The 23,323-nt window shown below is 33.9% G+C and overlaps 2 protein-coding genes and 1 long non-coding RNA gene across 6 annotated transcripts; 2 read left to right on the forward strand and 1 right to left on the reverse strand.

Annotated features, from left to right (window-relative positions):
* Nucleotides 1-7,536: 7,536 nt before the first annotated feature.
* Nucleotides 7,537-8,229, reverse strand: LOC131183821 (uncharacterized). The gene is made up of 2 exons (XR_009151846.1): nt 7,911-8,229; nt 7,537-7,812 (listed from the first exon to the last, which is right to left on the reverse strand). It is a non-coding gene; the product is annotated as an uncharacterized LOC131183821 (long non-coding RNA).
* Nucleotides 8,230-8,390: 161 nt separating this feature from the next.
* Nucleotides 8,391-17,298, forward strand: LOC110656261 (protein DECREASED SIZE EXCLUSION LIMIT 1). Of its 4 annotated transcripts, none has more exons than XM_021812911.2 (15): nt 8,391-8,905; nt 9,064-9,275; nt 9,469-9,590; nt 9,695-9,757; nt 9,848-9,919; nt 10,025-10,081; nt 10,877-11,079; nt 11,991-12,046; nt 12,142-12,235; nt 12,990-13,056; nt 14,276-14,358; nt 14,439-14,530; nt 15,034-15,140; nt 16,371-16,434; nt 16,960-17,298. In XM_021812911.2, the coding sequence occupies exons 3-15, from the start codon at nt 9,484-9,486 to the stop codon at nt 17,056-17,058; spliced, it is 1,164 nt and encodes a 387-aa protein (XP_021668603.2). In that variant the 5' UTR covers nt 8,391-8,905; nt 9,064-9,275; nt 9,469-9,483; the 3' UTR covers nt 17,059-17,298. The 4 variants fall into 4 exon arrangements, with proteins under 4 accessions (XP_021668603.2, XP_058010492.1, XP_021668604.2 ...); XM_058154509.1 differs by having other exon boundaries at nt 11,994-12,046; XM_021812912.2 differs by having other exon boundaries at nt 8,391-8,697; nt 8,815-8,905; nt 9,064-9,590.
* A 5,009-nt stretch (nt 17,299-22,307) lies between these two features.
* LOC110656257 (uncharacterized) lies at nt 22,308-23,312 on the forward strand. Its single transcript, XM_021812903.2, has one exon. It carries the CDS (start codon nt 22,308-22,310, stop codon nt 23,310-23,312), a length of 1,005 nt encoding a protein of 334 aa, XP_021668595.2.
* The last annotated feature ends 11 nt before the right edge of the window (nt 23,313-23,323 follow it).

A 23,323-nucleotide genomic window follows, 5' to 3' on the forward strand; every position in this document is an offset into this window, starting at 1 on the left:
CCTTTGATGAGCATGATGCTTTATGCTTAGCTTTGCAAATTACAGTTGCCTATAGAGAGAGAGAGAGAATTTGAGATGGGGTTAGATGCTACTGCTCACTGTGGTCCATCTCACGCTAACATTACATAAAAGCTTTGTACCATCTCCTGCCTCACCTTTTCGACATCATTTAAGTTGTGGCATTTCAAGCAAATATCTTAATTAGTTTACATTTGTGCCTTGTTTGGTTGGAGGTAATTTGATTAATGAATTTCAAGTTTTTAAAAAGAGTGAAAATCTATCTTATTTAGTTTTATTTTATCTCAATTTCCTGAAAAGTTAAGGAAATAATTTTTTTCACTTTTCAAGAAGTAACTTACTTACCCTCACAAGGGTAATTTACTTCCTAAAAAATTTAAACCAATCAAAGCCTTAATCGAAGCTGAAAATGAGGATTGGAAATAGTAAGGTCCAATATAAGGGCGTTGATTCGTGGCTAAATAATTCAATACTTAGGAACTAAATCAATTAGTAGTCAAATGTCCCATTATTACTCTTTTACAGAATTCTATCTATATGTATTAATTTAATGATATTAAAATCATTTTTTAAATTATAAGGTTGTGAATTTGAATCTTACCCGAAATTCTATAACAAAAAAAAGCTCTTGAAATTCTGACGAACATGGATAATCTCTAATATCGATGGCTCTTTGGTAACATGCTGGGGGCAGATGACGAATGAGACATGGCATTAGTATGATCTGCTTGTGGATTCCTAGCATCTACTTAATAGACGCATGAACCAAATAAAACCAGACAATCTGAGAAAATAACAACTCATTTTCAGTCATATCTTATGCTTGGAATATCATCATCTTAAGATCTGGCCAAGAGTCGGTTCAGAATCAGTTCAATTTGAAATCAGGACAGGATGCAAAACTGATCAAACTAAATTAATCAAAATTAACTTTAAATTGTATCAGAATTGGCTGGTTTGATTTCGAGCCAAATCCAAAATTTTCTTTTTAGAAACAAATGTAGAAAAAAAAAATTAAAACATTGGATTTGATCAAACCAGAACCAGAACTTGGAGATCCTGCAATTCGGTTCTGGTCCCCTTGAACATTGAACTGGAACTACCAATTCTGACCCGTAACGGGCCTAGCAGCCAGGTCTAATATCCCTGGCTGCCATGAAGATGTGCAGGTGACCCGTCTCTATCATTCAACTTCAACCACTGATTTTTCATGCCAAAAAGAATATCTTAATCAACCTCTTTTTGCTTGTTTCTGTTAAGCAACTAGAAATCAAGGGTGAAATCCTAACTACTCTCAAAAAGACATCTATCAACATGATATTACATTCAGAAAACCATGGTCAATTCAATTTCGTCACTGTATCAAATCGATACAAAAGCATTTCCATTCAGATTAATAATCCTCGCATCAAGACGAGGTAATACTTTCACATTTATTTAGGCCAAAAAAATAGTGCTGTTTCAGTTAATAAATGTTAGAACAGATCAGAGTCATATAGGTAAAGAATCATGAGAAAATAGTCCCTTAGACAGAATGTGTCCTTCCTCCTCTTCTAGTTACCGCATTCCATTTACTTGGAGCACTGAATTAATTGCAAAGCATTCAGAAGCACTGCATCAGACCGAAAAAACTAACCAGAAGTTCTATCCTCACCAAAACCAGATGCCAGATATTCTGTTTGATCAAGATGGCTAACATCACCCCAAAGTTTTACAGTCCATTTGTCCCCATCGAATAAATGAAAAACATTAATCGACATGTTCAATACTTTCCCTGCGGGCTTATTATTTGGGCAAGCTCACCTGTATAATAGAGACGGGTTGATTAAGATCCTTGTGAAAAAGATCCTTGTGAAATGAGACGTAGTACACCCCCATGAGTAACCACAACTACTCGCTCTCCTGAAATGAGAGCACACAACAATATAGAATTCTGCAAAATATCCTTGTGAAAAACAATGGATGAGAAATGATCACTAATAGCATACCTCTATGCTTCCTAGCAATTCTTTGCAAAGCAGATGTACTAAGTTGATAAAGTTGATCAGGGCTTTCTGGACCTCCCTGCACTTACAGTGAATTTGAGCAAGTGATAATTCTTATAATATTTAAAGCATTTTGGACATGCCAAAACACAAATTTCTATTAATCAATCTATAATAGTAATCTACCTCTCTACAGCATAGCAAATGTGCTATAATCAGCAAATAAATGGATGTCCAGACCATATAAATTAAACATCAGCAAAGATGATAATTCAACAGAGAAACAGTCTGTAAGACTATTTAATACTATCAGAGCAAGTTTCATAACTAAGTTGATTGGTTCCAGGAGAGTATCAATGATAACAGTAAGTTGAAATAGCAGTATTAACCATCAGCAGAGCAAGTTTATGATCTGCGATGATTATAGCCTGATAAAATCAGACAATGATTTTTAACCAAAAACAAAAAAATCATCAACATAATGTACTGTGAAATGCAATTACCCTTTTGAGAATAGAATAGATAGACGAAATGAATGGCTTCAAACTCATTATCTAGCTCTACTTATTTGGATATCATCCTTTTTTAATTTTATTTTTTCATTGACTGTTTACACTTACATACTCCTAATTAAATTAGTAAATTGAACAAACTTGAACATTGAACTTAATCAAAGGAAATTCTTATCAGTCCACCATGAACAGGTATTTTTGGTTACGAAAAATAATCCACTAATCAACGATGGCAACTCAATGACTTCCAAGTGATTCTGTTCAGCCACACCATATTTGAAGGAGAATCACAAGACATGGTTTTTCCAACATTATTATGCAAAGAACATTATATATAGATGCAGGTGCAGCCTGCAGGCAAAATCTATCCTCACTCCTCCATCACTAGCATGATCTTTGATACTTCTTGCTTATGTCTGATCTGCTCCGCTCTCAGTCTTCCTTTGTTTTTGTGCATCAAGATTGTAATTGGGTAGCTCATAATTAATATTGGCTGAGAAAGCTATTCTTCGGGAATCGTCTTTCTGTTCCGTTCTTGTATTGCATGTATAGAGACCATGGTTGTTGAAATTTCCTACCTTGGATTAAAAATTTAAAAAAAAAAAAAAATTCCTTCTTGGTTCTTGCTTTTGACTGATGATGAATTGCCAGAGATCAATGTGTCATTTCCACCCTGGAACTTGAATAGAAAAATAGAAATATTAAGCCAATAAATATATGCGATTCGGCAGAATGCACATCAAAACTCTTAGATACGACATTTTCCTCACAAATATGATGATGAAATCAAGGAGAACTCTCCTAGGAATTTAGGTTGTCCATTTCAGTCCGCTTCAGAGAATGTTTATATATTGATATTGATGGATACCCATCAATCAAGAACAGCAATAAATTGGAAAAAAGTAATGAGCTAGCTAGCGAATATCATTTTTACTTCAAGAAATAATGGAGGCGTACGATGAAGAAACAGGAGAGAGCTCCATGTACAAAACAGGGGAATTGAAGGAGCAGCCTCGTGATACTGAGACAAAAATGGCAGAATTAATTGATATCAAAGAAGAATTGCATAGAGCTAAGGACAATGCTATGCAATCGTGGTTAGACTCCAAGCCACTCATTGACGAGCTTGAGAAACTACAAGCAAATCTTGCAAGTGCTAGAAACCGAACGTCTATGTCTAATATTGTAATCTCAGAGCTCAAATCTCAGCTTGAGGCTATCAGTATTGAAATCAGAACAAAAATGGAGGAAGAAACTAAGTCCAAGAAGATGATCAATGAAATAACCCAAGACCTGGAACAAAAACACGAGGAATCAGAACTCATCAAGAAGGATGCAGATGAAGAGCATAGAACAAGATCGAAGCTGAAACAAGTCCTGAGGATGAGAAGGCAGAGTCTACGAACATTACAGCTGACGCTGCAAGCCATCAGTTTAGAATCTGATGCTTTTGGAGCATCTGCAGTAGAGGCCTTAGCACACGTCAAGAGTTCAGAAACAGATAATACTATTGTTCGAATCAGTCAAGAAGAGTATCATGCCTTAACAAGAAAAGCCAAAGAAGAAACAGCACTTGCAGAATGGAGGGTTTCTGTGTCCATGGAACAGAAACTTGCAGCTGAGGAAAGCCGAAACTTTGCGTTATCAAGATTGAAGGAACTAAGGAGAAAGAAAAGGAATAAAGAGGAAAAGATTATAAATGAAGAAGAAGTTGAAGAACAGCAATCTCCAGTCAAGGTCATGAACAGCGGAATTGATTTTCCTAAAGCTCGAGCTCAAGCAATTGGGAAATCTAAGCAGAGGAAGCCACAGCAACAGAGAAGAAAATCAGTAATGAAAAGCAAGAAAAAGAAACTATCCATTTTTAATCGAATACGAAGTTTTCTTGTTCGAAGTATTGCAAGATTGTTTAGATAACTTGAGAGGATTATTGAAAATGGCAAGCCTGTGTGAACCAAAATCAGGTTACTCTCAAGTCTCAAGAGACATAGGTGGTTAAATTTTTTTTTTTTTTTCTCTTAGTTATGTCAAAATTAATTCATATGTCTCTTGTTTTTAAAGATTAATGGTTTAAGTTATGTATATGCATTAATTTTAACATAACAATAAAAGAAAATAATTTACTGAGACCTTTTTAACCCAAAAAAGAAATTCATAGATTACTAGCATTAAGACATAGAACATCATCCATGAATGGTAGAGGGAAAGTGCACCACTCATTCGGACAAGATAAAGAAAGTCAACTTTGCTAACGAATAAGCAGAGTGATTCACTGACGGCTTGATAAAACAATAGAAACTAACATGAGCTCATTAATAAGAGCTATTGCATATGAAATCAGACTACCCACGTAAGTTCTATCAGAATTATGAAATAGCTTGGATAAAGCACAATGAATTTGATTCAAGCACTACCCGCTGATAGCCACGCACCTTGATCCATTTCAATGCTCAACCCTTTTTTTCCCCTGGAAATTTAACAGACAAATTAAAAAAAAAATGATTTTATACAATATAGAAACAATTTAATTTAATTTTTAAAAAATATAAACTAAATAATTAATTTTAATAAAGTAAATAGACCAATTAATAATTTACCCATAATAATTTCATCATTCTCTAAAAAAAATTCACTTCAAATCAAGCATGTCGTTTTGCATACAAAATTTCCATTCACCTCCAGCTATTCTGAATGAGGTGTCGTTTGTTTCACTCTTCCTGTCCTTTATTTCTTTACTAGCCGATAACCCGCACAATGTAACGGGTTTTTTTTTTTTTTATTTCATTTCAGTTTTTCATTCAACAAAATGACAATTTTCTATACCTCCTTACATAATATGAAAAAACTTTCTACTCTCTCAAAAAGCAAGTGAATATCTAATCCAGATCAATCAAACATAAAATTAGCAGCTTTTAGCCATGCTTAGGCTCTCTTGTTACTAATGGATCTCCAAATTCATTTTTTAGGGAATACTATTTCCAGGCTTGTGCGATGTTAGCTGTGAAATAATTTCCGTAAGTGCACGAATTATAGTAGTATAGTTTTAAAAAAATATCGTTTCCACAGAGAATTGTGCTTAAATTGAAAATAAAAAAATAAGTTAATTAAAATGTTGAAATTTAAAGATATTGGTAATGAAATTTAAAATTAAAATTAGTATTTAGTTAATTTAAGTCAAATCAAACAATCAGTTAAACTAGATGACTAAAATTTGAATTAAAATTACTAATTATCAAATTGGGAGAAATTAAATATAACTTTAATAAAAATTAATGTGATTCTAGAGATAAGGTTTTCAATAATATTCGCATGTGATTTATCCCCAATTTAGCCAAACGTATGAGAATTGCAATTTTGAGGAAATTAATTCTTAGTTCTTTGAAACATTTTTTAAGCATTTCAAAGTTGGTATTCATCAAATCAAACCCTGTTTTCACGGTATTTCAAACCTAACAAAAACCCAATTAAAACTCTAATTGATTTTGAAAGTCCCCTTAATCCTCTTAACTTATCTCTAACACCAAGAAAACTAAGTTTATTGCAAGATTATCTATCCCAAAGATTCACTTTTCAGTCCATTTGTCAAAAATTAAAACTTAACTTAATGAGAACCCATTTATCAAGCAAAGCAACAAGCTCATAAGCAATAAATCAAAATGCAACAAATCTCATTTAAATAACTAAATCAGTTCAAAAATTACAATATAAAGCAATATTTACAGACCCATCTCTAGAATCTCAAGGATCTACTCACAAATCATGATTTCAAGACAAACCCAAGTATAGAGATGAAGAATAATAAAAACCTAAACTAAGGGAAAAAAAAAACCTAGTAAAATGATGAAGAATATGCTACTGGAGTGTTGCAGAAGGCATCTTCTGCTGCTGCAAAACTTGATCTCACGTGCTCCTCTTCCTTCCTCTCTCTCTTGCAAAATCTACCATCTTTTCTCCTTTTTGAAAGAAAGAGAAAAATGTGTTTATATATGGTGCAGAGATCTGCCCTAGAATGAGTTAAAAGACAGAAGATTCTGGAGAAAATGATGTATTCAATCAGAGGGACGAAAGTGCCACGTCAGCAATTTTCATTAAAACGTCACAAGCTGAGTTAGTTGTGTTGCGCCTTGTTTTGCAAGTTATGTAACTTTCTGTCTGAGAAAAACTTCATATTTGACAATGACACAACCTGCGACATAAGCTGTGTCATAGGTTATGTAACTTTCTGTTTCTTTAAAACTCAACTTTAAATTTTCTTTTTGAAATTTTACAATTCAATTCTAATTTCCTCCAAATAGTTATTGTTAATTTAATTATTTTCTTTTTGTTCTTAGTAAGTAATTGTGTAATTTATATGGACATTACTAATTTATTGTTAATTAGTTTACTTTTTACCTCTTATTATTGTTGTTTTTTTTTTCTTTTTAATATGCTTTTTTACTTATCAACTATTTAAAAGTATGAATTTATATATATATCATATCTCTTTCTTTTGTCAAAATTTTATAGTAAAATGTCATAGCCCAACAACAAAATTGAGATAAATTAATCCATCAGTGTTGTTAAGGCGAAAGGCGACGCCTTATATATATATATATATATATATATATATATATATATATATATATATATATATATATATATATATATATTGCATAAGAAACCAAATAAAATATTTAAATAGGAATTACGTTTATTCATCCATTAACTTATGCCATAAATTATGATAGAAGGATGATATTAATTTGATTTGTTAGCATAGATGTAAATGTAGTGTAGAATATCATAATTATTCCTTGGTATGTCCAATCATACTCAGCAACCATATCCAATGAAAGATCCTCTCTGTCATCACTAACCGTTAATCTTTCTTAGATTGCATGGAATCTTGAAGACATCTAGGGAGGTTTGAGTTCAATCTTGGTAAATCTATTTAGATTAATTAGATTGCATGAAATTTTGAAAAGATTTAGGAAGGATAGCTAACCAAGAACAACGAAAGAAAACTGAACACAACAACAATATACAAAAAATATTTCAATTTTACCTTTGGAGCACCCAAGCAAGATAAACAACCTAGAGAAGGAAAAATACTCGGTGCATTGACTAATAATTCCAAAGCTATGAGGCAACTGATATAAAATTAATCGAATCTTTAACCTGCTCATGCCATCCCAAGTAACTTCTGAAACCCCACTTCGGCAACTAATGGAAGTGGTCAAATTTCTTTCCATCTCTACAACACTCCTAACTTCTTAATCCCCCCGGGAGTTGATCTTTGAACCAGGATTGATCCCATGCTGCAGAAAAGCATGCAGAATACAGTTGTGAACAACAAATCACTTGAGCAGAGCAAGAAGAGAAAAGAACAGCATTTAGATTACAATGAGAGGCAAACCTTTGCAACTTCTGAAAAAATCTTAATGCACTCATTTTTGGCTGCTGGGCCAGTCTGTTTCTCTTTGCGATTACACTGTTGCCCTGCTCTCAAACCCACCATCAATTTATCTGAATCCACATAACTACAACGCTCTCTTAATTTATGTTTCATTCAGAGAACAAAGAGCCGCAAAGGCACTATTGTGTCTTCTTAAGTAAAATAACTCGTGAAGAATTACATAAGCTCATTCCACTCAGATACTCCTAAAGTGGGAAGTCCAATTTAAGCAACCATTGGGACATAATAATTCTACCCATTGAGCCATATAGTGCTAGCAGAATCTGCATTCAAAATTGTAAAATGTCAATGCATTATGCATAGCATTTGATTTTTACTTTGATATGTGGAATTGACAACAGTCATTCACAATTCTTTAACTATGCATATATTTTATATTTAGATCAAAAATTGAAAGGGTTTGATTATGTGTTGTGCATGTCTTAGGCATGTGTTCACTGTTCACTAAGTATGCATCTTTTTTCCTAGGATTGGTGGTGCACAATTTCTAGGAGAAAATCCACCCCATATCTCATCGCAGACCTCCGATGGCGCTTCCTCGGGTTCTTCGGTTTTCTGATCATCTCACCTGCCCTCGCTCTCTCTCTCTGTCTCTTTTTCTCTCAAACAGTAAAGCAGACCTTGCTCAGATAGACATGAGATCTGCAAATCAAGGGGAAAATATCTCATTGTACCCATCAGCTATCATAAAACGTTGTCGTTTTGAAAGATTGCCATGGGCAAGGAGGTAAAACAAAGACGGCTAAGAAACGTGCAGAAGATTCGTGAAATCGATTTTGGATTTACTGTTCGCAGGCAGCTGCGCTTTATATCATAGAATACTAATTCAATTGCTTTTGTGAAGCGCCAAAGGAAGAAAGAACACACCACAGCTCCCAGGAAACAAGTACAAGTGGAGTGAACCCATTTTGAAATCTTAATTGGATCGTTAAGAGGTAATTCTTTAATTCCTAGTTCTTGTTTTCTTTCCTTTTTTTTTTTTTTTTCCTGGTTCTTTGTTAGTATCTGAGATTTTAGGATTTTTTTATAGCGTTTGTGTGCATAACTACATATGTTTTCTTCATGTGATTCATTTTGGATTTTGATGGTGCAGATTGTGGATTTATAAGGTTGTTTCCGTCTGAATTTGGATTGGAAGTCGATTATGGGAGTTTAATTTTCCTACTCATATCTCTCTTCAATTCTTGGACTTGGGAACTTGTTTTTGTGATGTAATAATCGATTAGGATCCTCCAACAGCTATTTCTTCCTTCATTTTGAACATTTCTGCTCAAATTAAACAAATTTGACACCATCAACTTCAAAGTAATCCAGAAAACTTCTAAAGTTTTTATTTTTTTTTATTTCAATTATTTTCTTCTCTCTTTCTCTCACTTCCCCCTTGCTTAACTACAATGTCTTTTGGAGAGTGTACCTGCCTGTATAAATCTCAAGATCACCATATATCAGTGTGTATTTTTCCATTTTTCTAATTTTCTTTTTTAAGCTTACATTGCAGCATATAAGCCAGAATATGAGCAAGAGGAGGCCACCGCCTGATCCTGTTGCTGTACTAAGGGGCCATCGTGCTCCTATAATGGATGTTTGTTTCCATTCTTCTAAACCTATTCTATTCACTGGGTAACAATTGCTTAATTTTTTACTTGATTTTTTTTTAACCCCTTGTAATCTTTGGATAAGTATTTATGAATTTGAAAAAAAGTTTTCGAGCATTAATGTTGCAGTTCGACTGATGGTGAGTTGCGAATTTGGGATACACTTCAGCATCGAACAATGTCATCTTCTTGGTATTCAAGCTTTTAAATGTCTTTTCATAGTTTTCATCCTCTTGGTATTCCATTTGACCAAATGATTTGTTGTGTATATTCTGATTGAAGGGTGCATAGTGCAGCTCATGGAATAATAACTGTTGCCAACAGTCCTGTGATTGGCATTGACAAAGTTATCAGGTTTTTTTTTAATTTTTTATTTATATATTTCATAATTTGAGTTTTTTCAAAGATCTAAATGTTTTATCAGCTAATGAACTTCTTGTTCGTTTGTGATGCACATAGCCAGGGTAGGGATGGAACTGTTAAGTTGTGGGATATCAAAGAAGGAGGTTTGCCTAGGTATTTGAGTTGTTTTATCTTCACCTTCCTTGACAAATGAGTTAGTTATGGGATGTTTCATTATTTATCCTTTGAATGTCTAAATTGTTAGAATCAAATATATTAATTTAACGATTGAATGTTTAATTGTTTATGCAAACATTGTTAAGCCATAAACATCGTAGCTTCTTAGATGCATTTGCTAATGTTATGTGAAATAGGTGACAGAGAGTTATTGGCTTGATCTGGAGGCCTACATTCAAAATTTGATTTTTATTTGATGTAAAATATTTTGATCATTTTTCTAGTAAATTTTGTGAGATGTACATGGTAAATTGTTTTTGTTGAATATAATATCATTTAGAAAATGTTTGCTTTAAAAACCATGTGAAATACTTATTCTCTGCTCTGGAAAAATCCATCATTTACACACAATGGATAATAATGATGGAAAAATCCATCATAAACATCCCTTGTGTTATGCTTCTTAAGGATGTTAGAAGAAAATATTATCACAATTCACAATGCTGATTTTCTTCATGTCTGCTTTACTTGGCTGTTTGCTGGGGTCTAGCATGCAATATCCTTCTTTCATAGGCTAAAATCTAATGAGATAGACCAGAATGATTGATATATTTGCTCTTCTCCACTATTTTTTTTTTTTTTATACCAAATAAGTCATTAAGCTTTTTGAACGATGGTTCCAGTGATGCACTGCATTAATCAAATGGCTCTATTGTTACCTTGTTAAGGTTAAGATTATTGTTGAACGTGTGCTATTCTTAATCTAATGTTGTCTTTCCTTTTATTTGATAGGGTACCTGCACTTACAATCAAGACGAACTCATACCACTTCTGCAAGCTTTCTTTAGTGAAGAAACCTTATACTAATTTGAGGCAAGATAAAGCACCTTTTCATGAACATGAGGAGGATTTGGAAACTGTTGATGCAAATATTTTGTATGATAGAGAAGGAAATCATAAAGAAGATTCAGTAGAGTGCTCTGGCACCTTTGAAGGTATGCTCAAATATTAGAGAGTAGGTGTTTGGGACTAATATTGACTCCTACTATGAATAAAATGGTATGCCATGAGAATTCCTATTTTCTCATTTATATTTATCTTGATAATAACCATTGCAATTTTGGCCTAAATTAGCAAAGTTTAATTCTTATTGACTAGACACTATTTAATGGCAAATAATGTTATTTTTTGAGATTTTTTTTCCCAGTAATAAAGAGATTTTTTATGTCATTAATGGTTGAATTAAAAGGAAAATGCTAACAACCTAGTCTGTGAAGCCTCATGAATATGGTACTAGTGCCAAATGCTTGTCTTTGAATTCTATATTCATGATAACCAACTACTATATTACTCATTACATAAAAAGAATGGAAAAAAAAAATTGATTTTGGTGATAAATTTATTATTCAACCATGTGGGAGAAAAGCTAGTCCTTGTATTTGAGAAAACTGAGAAAAATGAGCTAAAGGGTTAGGGTGTGATTGGTATGGTGCTTGCTATGAGTTAAAATATCATTTATGCGATCCTAGAATATGCAATCTAGTCTAAACTTTAAAACGTTAATTTCTGGGACAAAATAGTTCAAATGTTTTTTCTGTTGGATGGAGTTGACTGTGAAACAATATTGTTCTTTGAAGACAAGAAGGTATTTCATCAGGGTTGGATCAACTAAACTAAGAACTTTCTTTCCTAGCTTAATTTAACTTTTAATGGCCAGAATTTTAATGTTATACGTGTCACTCTTCTGTTTAAAATTTTATGTAGAGGCGTCTGCCATTATAAAATGAAACAATGTCAGTACCTTTTCCTTGCTGCAATTGTTTTTCTTCACCTCTATGGTGGATTTTGTTATTACTTGTCTTTATTGATGCTAAGCATAAGCATTAACAAATTACTATAATTTCAGAAGATAGTATTGATGGACCAAAGTTTGTTGCTATAGCAGGGGAGCAGTCTTCTGAGGTCAGCATGAATTTTTGGACTATATTGTTTGGTTAATAGTTTGTAGTATTTGAGTTGTTTATTGCTCATAATTTCTATTTATATGATATGAAAAGGTTGAGATATGGGATCTTAACACTGCAGAAAGGATTTCTCGGTTATCTCATAGCTGCTTTGGTGGCTCACCAAGTATTTCTACCGACAAAAGAGGTTTGTTTCTGACGCTAGAAACTTTGAATAATGATACAAATGTTTAGGTATTAATATAATGCTCATCAACTAGACTATGCTATAGAACCACTAGTTTATGCTAGTCAGCATCTAAATTGGTAGATATTGGGTATCAGTTTAATCTGTTATTTCTAGAATCATTGATACTTTGAGAACAGTTCTCTATGAGGATTATTCTTTTTGTCATGTCATTCGAATGATCTCTAATCATTCTTTTTATCAACATATGGTATCGATAGATAATTAATCAATTATCTTTTAAAATAAAAGTCTAATTATGTTATTGACAAACAGTTTTTCTTATGTTTGACTAGTTTTCTGAATTGTTGTCAAACATCATACCCAATACAATATCCTTGATCATAGCTTTATATACATTTATTTGTACATTTCTTTATGTGTATGTGATTGTGTTTATAGGATACATGTTCATATTAGAGTCATCAAAAACCTAAGACACGGATGTAGCAATAAGCACATTGGTGTTTCTAAAAGAAGAACCCTAGTAAAAGAAAAGACATTCTTAGCATATCTTTTAAACATCAAAGAATGAACAAAAAGTTGCAAGAATAGTGATCTTTGAAAGAAATGCTTGATATGATGCACATTAAGTTCAACACCTTTAAACTCGTGAACAAAAAGTTGCAAGAATGGTGATCTTTGAAGGAAATGCTTGATATGATGCACATTAAGTTCAACACCTTTAAACTTGTGACTAAGTGTATATTGGCAGGGATGTGCATGGCTGTTCAAGGATATCTACCAACAGAATCACAAGGATTCGTATATGTCTTGGCTGGGTATGTATTAATTTGTTTCTTCTTAGAAGTTTATGTTCTTGTAGTTTTATGACATCACATGGTACTGCTATTGCTATTGCAAACATTTATGAATTAGCTTTTTACAATCAGAGATCTTCAATATTTAACTGAAAAAAAGACCAAAATAAACCTCTATACTTTCAGTCGAGGGTCAAATAAGTCCAAAATTAAGTTTTGGGCTAAATAAGGATTAAACTTTTTAATTAAGGCCAAATAAGTCATCATATAATAAAATATTATTTTCTAATAATAAAATATTTTTTCTAATTTTTAAATATTAAAATTATTTTTTGTTTTTAATAAAATAAAATAAAATAAGAAATTGAAGAACATGATGAACAAATGATAATTATTTTAAAAATTTAAAACATAAAACTAATATTTTATTATTAAAAAATCAGAGAAAATAATATTTTAATCTTTTTGATAAAAAATTAGGTCTATTGGCCTTAATTAGAAAATTCAGCCCTTATTTATCCAAAACTTGATTTGGGGCTTATTTGGCCCTCAATTGAAAGTGCATGGGTTTTTTTGAACTTTTTTTCCATATTTAATAATATGATAATGCTGGACTATGAATAAACTACTATTCTTTTTTACCTCATTTGGTTGGTTCATTCTTTTTTCTACTAATAAATAGCGATTCTAGGCTCTGCATCTATTTATCTTCTTCTTCTTCTTTTTTCCCCCTATTCTAATTTGCAAGAAAATGTCTAATTGCCATGTGCGGGACATTTTAAATTTAGAAAGTAGAATTCATTATTGTAATTGCCACTGCTCTTTTTAGTTATTCATTTATTATTTTATCACTTTCTCATTAATGCTCTTATTTACTCCTCATCTAGTCATCTTCAATACATTTGTCTTTGTTTTCTCTTCTATGTCTCTCTCAGTGGAGTAAAGCAAAAGCAAATGCTATCATTGGCATTGGCATAAATGTGACTAGCATGAAAACATTAGTTACTATTAAGCAATTACTCTAGCATTTTCAGTCTTGAGCTAATTTCAACATTTAAAAACCAAATGGAATTTGTCCTTTTAGTATCAAGATTGTTTCTTTTAGGTCCTTTATATTTCAAACTGACAAAGAGTAGTATTTTGATCTTCTCATAATAAACTGAGACTATTTTAATTGTCAAAGTAAGTTTATTTTTATGCAGCGTGCTGTGATTCTGTTTCCTTTTCCCACATGTGGCAGTTATGAGGATGGTTCTATGCTTTGGTGGGACATGCGAAACCCAGGTGTTCCTCTAACTTCCGTTAAGTTTCACACAGAGCCAGGTGAGACCCTGCATTCAGAGACCCTCAATGTTTTTTTTACTCGTCACCAATTGTTGGTTATTTGAGTTTTCTGTTTGCAGTTCTTAGCCTATGCATTGATGGGCTGTGTAAGGGCGGTATCTCTGGGGCAGCTGATGATAAAATTGGTTTATTTAGTTTGGATCTTTCTACAGTAATTCACACCTCTTGTTAATTTGTATATTCCTATTTTATTTGCTAGTTAGTTGCATGTTGAAGTTGAGGATGAGTTGGATAGCAATTATATGTGACCTTTCTGTTAACACTTAGTTTTAACTGCCTAGTGTAATTTTATTTTGATTTGCTAACTTACTCCAAGATTTTATGGCTGTGTGCCGGTCATAATTTTCACTTATTTTGGTGTGGCTTATCAGAATGTGGGCAGTTTGTGAGATCTACTTTCAAACAAAATGATGGGCTTTCTTTCCCTTATTCCTCCCTTCCCAGCCGCCGGCGCCCTTCCTTCCTTCCCCTTCCCCTTCTCTCTATGCTGTTTATGCCTCTTGCTCATTGATATTGGTGTAAACCTGACAGGGAAATTATTTTTTTTCTTCCCTAGTATTATTTACTTAAATGCAGCAGCTTCAGTTGCTGATTTCTGCTCACTATTGGAGGTATCATTATTTTGAGTTCATCCTACCTTTACTGTGACAATAGGCTTCTTGTGTGATCAAGAAAGAGATTATCTTGGAACGGCCTGGTATATCAGGCACATCAATCCGAGCAGATGGCAAAATTGCTGCAACTGCTGGGTGGGATCACCGGTTAGTATAACCAGTTTGTAAACCTTCTATTTGGCAGTTTTGTGAGAGTTCATAAACAATTATAGTCTTAATTTAATGGATATATCGTCATAGCTGTGGTTGTTGTAGAGAAAGCTTGGATATTATTTAGTTTGATTTCAGGTTATTAAACTCGATCTCCTTGCTTATGGGAAAAATCCTTTGTTTTGATATCTGACTAATGATTTTGTTCAAATTCATCTATTTTGCATTCTAAAAGAATTCATTTTGAGATGCTTTTGGAGGTAAATGGTTATGAGATGTTAATTTTCTCAAGTTCCAAAGTTACCTATGTCAAAATCTGGCAGAGATTGTTCTGAATACTTAAAGAATAACATCTCAGGTCAGTTTAAAGAGAGATAGAGAGAAGAAGAGAAGATATATACTTGAATAAAACTCCAAAGGGCTTATCAAGTAATGCCTTCTTTTCTTCCCCTATGTGTACAGCCACTTCTATTTCCCATTATTCACCATGCAAATGTGCTCCATTGCAACACATCTTCAAGGTTCGCTGCCAACAAAAAGACGAAAATAATTCTTACATGTAACAAAAAGAAGGGTGACCTTAATTCAACCCAACTTTCAGTTTGGTTTGGTTCATCTAGAAGTTTCTATATATCTCTTTGCTCCACATCCTTTACTAGAGCCATATTCTTTCTGAAATGTAGAGAATCTATTCCTACTTGAAATTCCACTTAAATCACTTGTTTACTTTTCATCCTCTTCATTCATTTACTTGAATGCAACAACTCTTCTCACTATTGTATGTAGTAAACCTATCTTAAGGGCTTCCCTAAGCTTATCGGTTGGTGCTACATTTTTCCTTTCAGCCAAATGTGTTCATTTTATCCTTTTATACATTAGCACACGTTTCTCCTTATATACTTATTCCTTTGATACTCATTTTATGGATTTTTTTTTTTGGAATTTTCTTTATCAACATTCTATGACCTTGTTGATAGAATTGTGGCCATTGGCTTTTGACTAGTTAATGGTACACATTTCAGCTTTTAAATTTGAATATTTAGAACAGAAAAGACTTCCATTGTGAAAAGTAATCATCTAGCACAAACTGTGGGATTATTCAAATGTGAACAAATTTGGAAACCAAAATTAGATGACATTCCCTTTTAATTATAGAAAAAGCTTTCCCCCAACTTTGAATTATGCAGGATCATGGTTATTTCATATGTTTATTTCCTTTGATGACAGAGTGAGGATATATAATTATCGCAAAGGAAATGCTTTGGCAATATTGAAGTATCACCATGCCACGGTATCTTATTATCCCTTAGCCTAGTTAAAGAATAAAGTTCTTTACTACTCTTTAGAATTATTTATCTCTCTGAATGCTTTACCACTCATTAGAATTATTTATCACTCTGAATGCTTTATTTCTTCATCTATGTTAACAAAAAAAAAAGGCTTAATTGCCAAAAGAAAAGGAACTTTGGTCTTTTTTCAATTTTAGCTAATTCATTTTTCTTTTTTAAAAATTAATTATATGAACTTCAGGATTGCTTCGATTTTAGCCTCCAGTCAAATTGCTGACTTGGAACAAGAAGTCTAAAAAAATTAAAGAGGAAAAAAAAAAATTTAAGTGTAAAAAATTTGATTCATTTTATATTTGTCACCAAGATGCCAAGTTCCTTATCTTGAAGAAGGTTCTAAACTTTTTAACTTGGTTCTGAGTGTCTGACTCTCTCTCTTCCTCCCCCAACCTATCTGTTTTTCTATGGTTTTAATTGTTAATCTATTGAAAAGCTTATTGGTATTACTTATATATTTGCAATTGTTGCAGTGTAATGCTGTCTCATATTCATCTGATTGTAAGCTTATGGCCTCTGCCTCAGAAGACACTACTGTAGCACTTTGGGAACTGTATCCTCCTCAAAGTTGAAGTATTAAAGTATTCTTTCATACTGATCTGCCAATGGCTAGGTTGTTGCTAGTTTTCTGAGCCCTTGGCATGACACCTTGTTTTTCTTACTCAGTTTTTGTTAATGGTATGGAAAACAGTGAAACATTTGCTCATTTTATTCTTTCTGGTCTTGTCAAGACGTGGGAAATTTTATGGGATTCATCCCCATTATGTAGTTTAAGGTCAATGGGGCTTCCTATATCTATTTACTTGTGAAAATGGTATCATGCACACACCATAGTTGCAATATTTTGTGCATTTTCAAAGATTGTTAGAACTTCATCTACGTTTGAATCCTAATGAGAGGTCCACTAGAGATTAGAGATTGTTGAAAGAACAAGATGGTTTCTTTTGTCCCTTCCAGGAGATCAGAAAAAAAAAAAAAGAAAAAAAGGAATCTAACGAGTCTGATCCTTCTCTTTTGAATTCCGCACCATTACTGGTGGATTTCTTTCATACTTTCTTGTCATCCGGCATCCAATATATATATTTTTTTAAATTTTTTAGTTCCATGTTCCAGCTGTTTTGGGAGATGCCTTAGGAAACTGAATTGATTGGTCATTGAAGGCATCTTAGATGCTGCAGGTCCATATGCCAGTTGCTGAAGAAGTTTATAATGTCATGTCCTCAATAAAATATTAATAATGTTTCTCAGTTTCTGCTACAACAATAGATGCTATTGATATGCGGCCTTTTCATGTTGCATCATTTTCAATTCCGTATCATAAAATATTTTCCACTTGAATATTTTTTATTATTTCTTCTTCTTCTTGCATGTTTACAAAAAATCCCTTTGTCCTACACTGTTGTTTGAGCTTTCTGTGAGCACCCAAAAATTTCTCTGCTGTTTCCAGTGGAGCTGGATGTGTTTGATCGTTTAGTTTTTGTTCTTTATTCTTAATAATAACCTTGTAAATATAGCAATATTGTATATTCCATTTTATTCCCATACAACTGATGGAACGGGGAAAACTAAGCCCTGAATTGTCACGACCCAACCCATGGGCCGGACCGGCACTAGGACCTGGGCCAGTCTAAAGCTCCCGATGTCCGTAGTAAGCCTAACTGTTCATTAACCCAACTCTAAGGCCCATTTGGGCTCAATTTCAAGAAAACAAACGGACAGAGTTCGGCCATAAAATGGACTTTCCAACGGGGAGTTTTCGACTCACCCAACCTGTAAACACAATAAATACTCAATTGGAGAGCTCAGCTCACCCTCCACATACTCATCAGCATAAAAATAAATGGGAGCTCAGCTCCCTCATCCAATTCATCAAACATGCATATAATATTAAGTTTACAGGGTCAAAATAATAATTTAGGTTACAGACCCAAATCAAATAAACATTTTTAACACATGCGGAAATTTTAAGATTTAACAAGTTTATACAAACATTAGTAATCGACCTGCAAGGGAGAAAGCAGGTTAACCTAAAAAATATCCTCCTGTGGCCTGGAAAAATTTTTAAACAGGAGTAAGCGTTCGACTCAGAGAGTAAAATATCAATTTTAACCATAATCTCTATAACTATCTAAAACTAATGCACCCTATAGAGTGAAATGAAACATCAACATCATTTTCACATCATAACATCAAAAAGGTAATTTGGAGCACTCACGCACCCTGTAACATCAATCATAATATATGGGAGCTGATCCCCTATACAGCTCTCTTAAATCCAACTCAGTGCCAATAAGAACTCAGCTCGGACTTCCACTTAATAACCAAATCGGGGTCCCAGCGAAGAACTCAAGCCGTGTCTACCCCGAAGGACCGGGTCCCAGCGAAGATCTCAAGCCGTGTCTACCCGTCCTATCCATAGTCCACACTACATCATACGCACACCAACGCACGCACACTGCTCCAAATTACCACAACAACATTCATGGCACGCTAACAGTTATGAATGCAACATAAATCGTGCCTAGAGTTTAACTACATAAATATTTGCATATAAGTGATGCATGGGCATGCTTGAACATATAATAATATCGAAATTACAATTAAAATTAATATTTTACTCGGACTTAACAACGGTCACTGTGGTGGCTGGGCGGAGGAAGAAGGCTGTCCCGGCTCACCTGACAATTTTATTACAATCATTTAATAAATTTGACTCAATACAAATAAAGAAAAAAGACCAATACGTCCTAAGTCGTGCCGAAAATCCGGCAGAGTCTCCCCTATACCTAGGACGTACCCAACCTGCAAAAGGGCTCAAAACACACTTCTATACTCACAATCCATATATCCACAACTCAACCACATCACACAGCCCCTCATGGACCCATCAAATCAGTCATCCATCACAATATGTAAAATTTCAATTTAGTCCTTATAATTGATCATTTTTACAAAAACTGCCCAAACAAGTTCTAAAAATTCTAAAACTTTGCCCCGCGGTCCTTAGCAATATTACTAGGCTATTGCAAAAAGAATCATAATTTTCTAAGCTACTACGAATATTTTATGGATTTTTAATCCTATTTAAGCACTAGAAAATTACGAAAAAAGCAAGGTTCGGGTTTTCCTTTGCCGATTCCGACTTCGGGGCCGCGCTCGGGACGTCTGACAATGGGGGGGGGTAGCCAAAACCTCAATTCAATTCGGGGACTTTTCCGGTAACGGGTTTGTCTGGCCGGAAATTCACAGACCCGGACAACTGTCGAATTTCCGCGAATTGAGGATACCTACATGAAGCCCATAATACGGGGGTTAGTACATAAATTTTTCAGAATTTTCTAAGCTCATTAAATGCTCGGAAAAACACTGCGAAGTTCCGTGGGACCCACCGAAAAACGGTATCGGAAAAATTCGAAATTTATGTCGCCGCGAAGCTCTCGACTAGTGGAGCGTGCTGGTACCTTCGGTTTTCTCGTGGGATTCACGGTTTTCGAGAAATCTAGCCCAAAAGTCGAAATGGGCTAAAAACTTCCCGAGCAAAAATCGGACAAACCGCTGGATGGATTTCAGTGTTCTTGGTGTCTATGGAAAGCTCTCGTCGAGTAGATGATTTTAGATACAAGACCCGGTCCAATTGGTGGCCGGATCGGCCGGATTTTGGCCGGGGAAGTTGAAACGTCACACGCGTAGAGGAGGGCGTTTCGCGCGCGTTTTCCGGCCGTTTGGGGCGGCGGCCGGCTGGCTGGGGAGGCTGGGGGTCGGCGCCGGCGAGGTGGGGAGGCAGGGGGAGGTGGCTGGCCGGCGGCAGGGGCAGGAGGAGAGAGAAAAGAGAGAGAGAAGGGAGAGAGGTCGACGCGCGCAGGGAAGGGAAGAAGAAAAAGAAAAAGGCCGGTCCGATTCGATCGGTCTGATCGGTCCGGTTCGATTCGGTCGGTCCGATTCAAGATACAAAATTTTGAATTTTTTACTCTGCCTCGGGACCGAAAACGAGGTCCAAAAATTCCGAAAAAATTTCAAAAAACTCAGAAAAATACGTAGACTCCAAATATATTTTTAGTTTTGCCACGTGGTATTTAAATTAATTTTTAAAAATCATCAAAGTTTATATTTTCGGAAAATCGAACCCAATTTTTAAAATCCGAAAAATCTCAAAAAAATTCTTAAAATTTAAATAAAATTAAAATACCAAAAATGCTCATAAAATTTAAAATTTTGGGGTGTTACATGAATTCTCCCCAAAAGCCAACCAACAAAATGGCATGGATTTCACACATCTTTACGCAACTACAGCATCACCAATATATAAAACGCCAAAAATTCCATACCAGCCAACCAAGCCACATCTTTATAGAATTTGCATTGCAAAATTAATGCCATATCATATTCAAAGCACTTTTAAAACTACCTTTATCTATATAATGCTAAACTCTGAAATAGATTCATTCTATATTGGCATGTGGCTTTCCATGCTAGCACCACTTGATATGAGAGGAGAGTTACATCAGTAGTTTAACAAAATTTTCTCTCTTGGAGTCGCTGGTTACAACTTATTATTATTATTCTATTATAAACTAAAATTAAATAATATATTATATCAAATTAATTATTTCATAACACAAACTCATGACCCACTTTTTTATTGTCCATTATAATTGTAAAATAATATACTTAATTCCTTATAATGAAAATACTTATGTCTGTAGTTACAATTTAATTAATATTAGAAAAATTAAGAATAATAGTTATAAATTGAATTACATATATTAAAGCTACCTTTTCATTCTCCAATAAAATTATAAAATCATCTACTTAAATCTTTCTAATAAAAAAATTATGACAATTATTATAATTTAATTAATTTTAAAAAAACAAAGAGTCATAGTTATAAATTATATAAACCAATGTTATCATACATTAAAAATCAGACTAGCCACCCCAAATGCAAATGAAGAAACAATGTGCAACCAAGATTTTCTCCGAAATTACCAAATAATATCTTAAGTAATTAAAAGAAAATGCAGAGCAATTTGTATTAATATCACTATGGTAATATTTATTTTATATGAATATATATATATATATATATATATATATATATATATATATATATATATATATAGTTATATCGTTACTGAATTAAATAATATAGTAATAATAATTATACCTACGTAAACCCATTTGTAAAGGAATAGACTTAGTGACGTTTGGTTCAGACTGTTTGAATCAGATGGTTTTTCTCATTCTGAATCGAATTGGAAATAGCTTTTTCTAAATTTTTTTTTTTTTTTTTAAAGTCAATCATTGGATTGAATCAAAATTGAAATTGAGATCAAGAGACCTGCAGTTCGATCTTTGGTCCTTGATTTCAAGAATCAAAATTGGGGTTTCCTGCTCGGAAATGGATCGGCACAAATCGGCGGCCACGTCTATAGAGGAATTTTAAGTTTTTATCTCAGCATAGGATAGGGATTAGGGATTACAAACAATGATCCTTCAAAATGTGTATGAATGCAAAGGAAAATTACTCTTTTTATGCATATGAAGACAAAATAATAATATTTTTTTTTTTAAGGGGATGAGATAATCTACATTAATATAATCTGTTTGGTTAGAGGTAAATCATTTGCATTATGGTAAAGACTTTTTTTTTGAACAAATTCAGCATACGTAACCAGCAAATGAACCAATTCAAGACACACGGATCTGACAAGCTTCCTTAGGGATTTCAGTTGGAATTTCTGATTGTTATCCTCTGTTTTATGCTATATATAATGATAGATGCTTTGATACTGTACTCAAAAGCAAAAGTTATTTTAAGCAAATGGACGTCGATGATGGAGAAAGAAAGAACTACACGTACAAGAAAAGAGAATTTCAGCAGAATCATCAGAATACCTTGCAGGCTAAGATGACAGAATTATCTTTGATAAAGGAAGATTTGAAGAAAGCTAAAGAGAGCACTACTCAGTCATGGCTAGCATCCAGGACTCTCACTGACGAGCTTGCAAAACTGCAATCAATTCTTGCAGTTGAGAAAAACCGAAAGTCTACGTCCACGTCCAATGCTGGGATCTCAGAGCTCCAGTCAAAGCTTGAAGCTACAAATATGAGCTTCAGATCGAAAATGGAGGATGAAGTCAAGGTGAAGAAGACCATCGATGAAATAACCGAGGCTATGGATGGAGCACGCAAAGAAAAGGAAATGAACAAACGGGACATGGAGGAAGAACGAAGAGCGAGATCGAAACTGAAACAAGTCCTGCGGATGAGGAAGCAGAATCTAAGAACATTACAACTCAAACTCCAAGCTGTAGAGATGGAATTGGAAGCTTTTGGAGCATCACAAGCAGAAGCACTTGGAGTTGTCAACAATTCAAGAACAGACAATAGCAGTACTGTTCAACTTACTCTGGAAGAATACAAAGACTTAAAAGAAAAAGCAAAAGATGAAACAGCACTTGCTGAATGGCGGATTTCACTATTCATGAAACAGAAACTTGCAGCTGAGGTAAACAGGAACTTGGCTTTATCGAGATTGAAAGAACTTATGAGAAGAAGAAGTGAAGATAAAGAGAAAAATGAAGATGGACACATCACTAGAGAGATAGGAGAACATCAATCATCTCCAGCCAGAGTAGTAGCCCAGGTGAAGAGACGAGATGCTTTACCTAAACCTCGAGGCAAAGCAACTGGTAAGTTGAACAAGAATTCAAAAACAAGGAAGATAAGATCAAGAAATAATAAGGGAGGAAAGAAAAAGAAGCCATCCATTTTGCTTCAAGTTCGAAGTTTTCTTGTAAGGAGCATCACAAGATTGTTTCGATGATTTGATCAAAT

The sequence above is a fragment of the Hevea brasiliensis genome, chromosome 10, assembly GCF_030052815.1.
Source record: "Hevea brasiliensis isolate MT/VB/25A 57/8 chromosome 10, ASM3005281v1, whole genome shotgun sequence".
In the NCBI taxonomy this organism is placed as follows: Eukaryota; Viridiplantae; Streptophyta; class Magnoliopsida; order Malpighiales; family Euphorbiaceae; genus Hevea; species Hevea brasiliensis.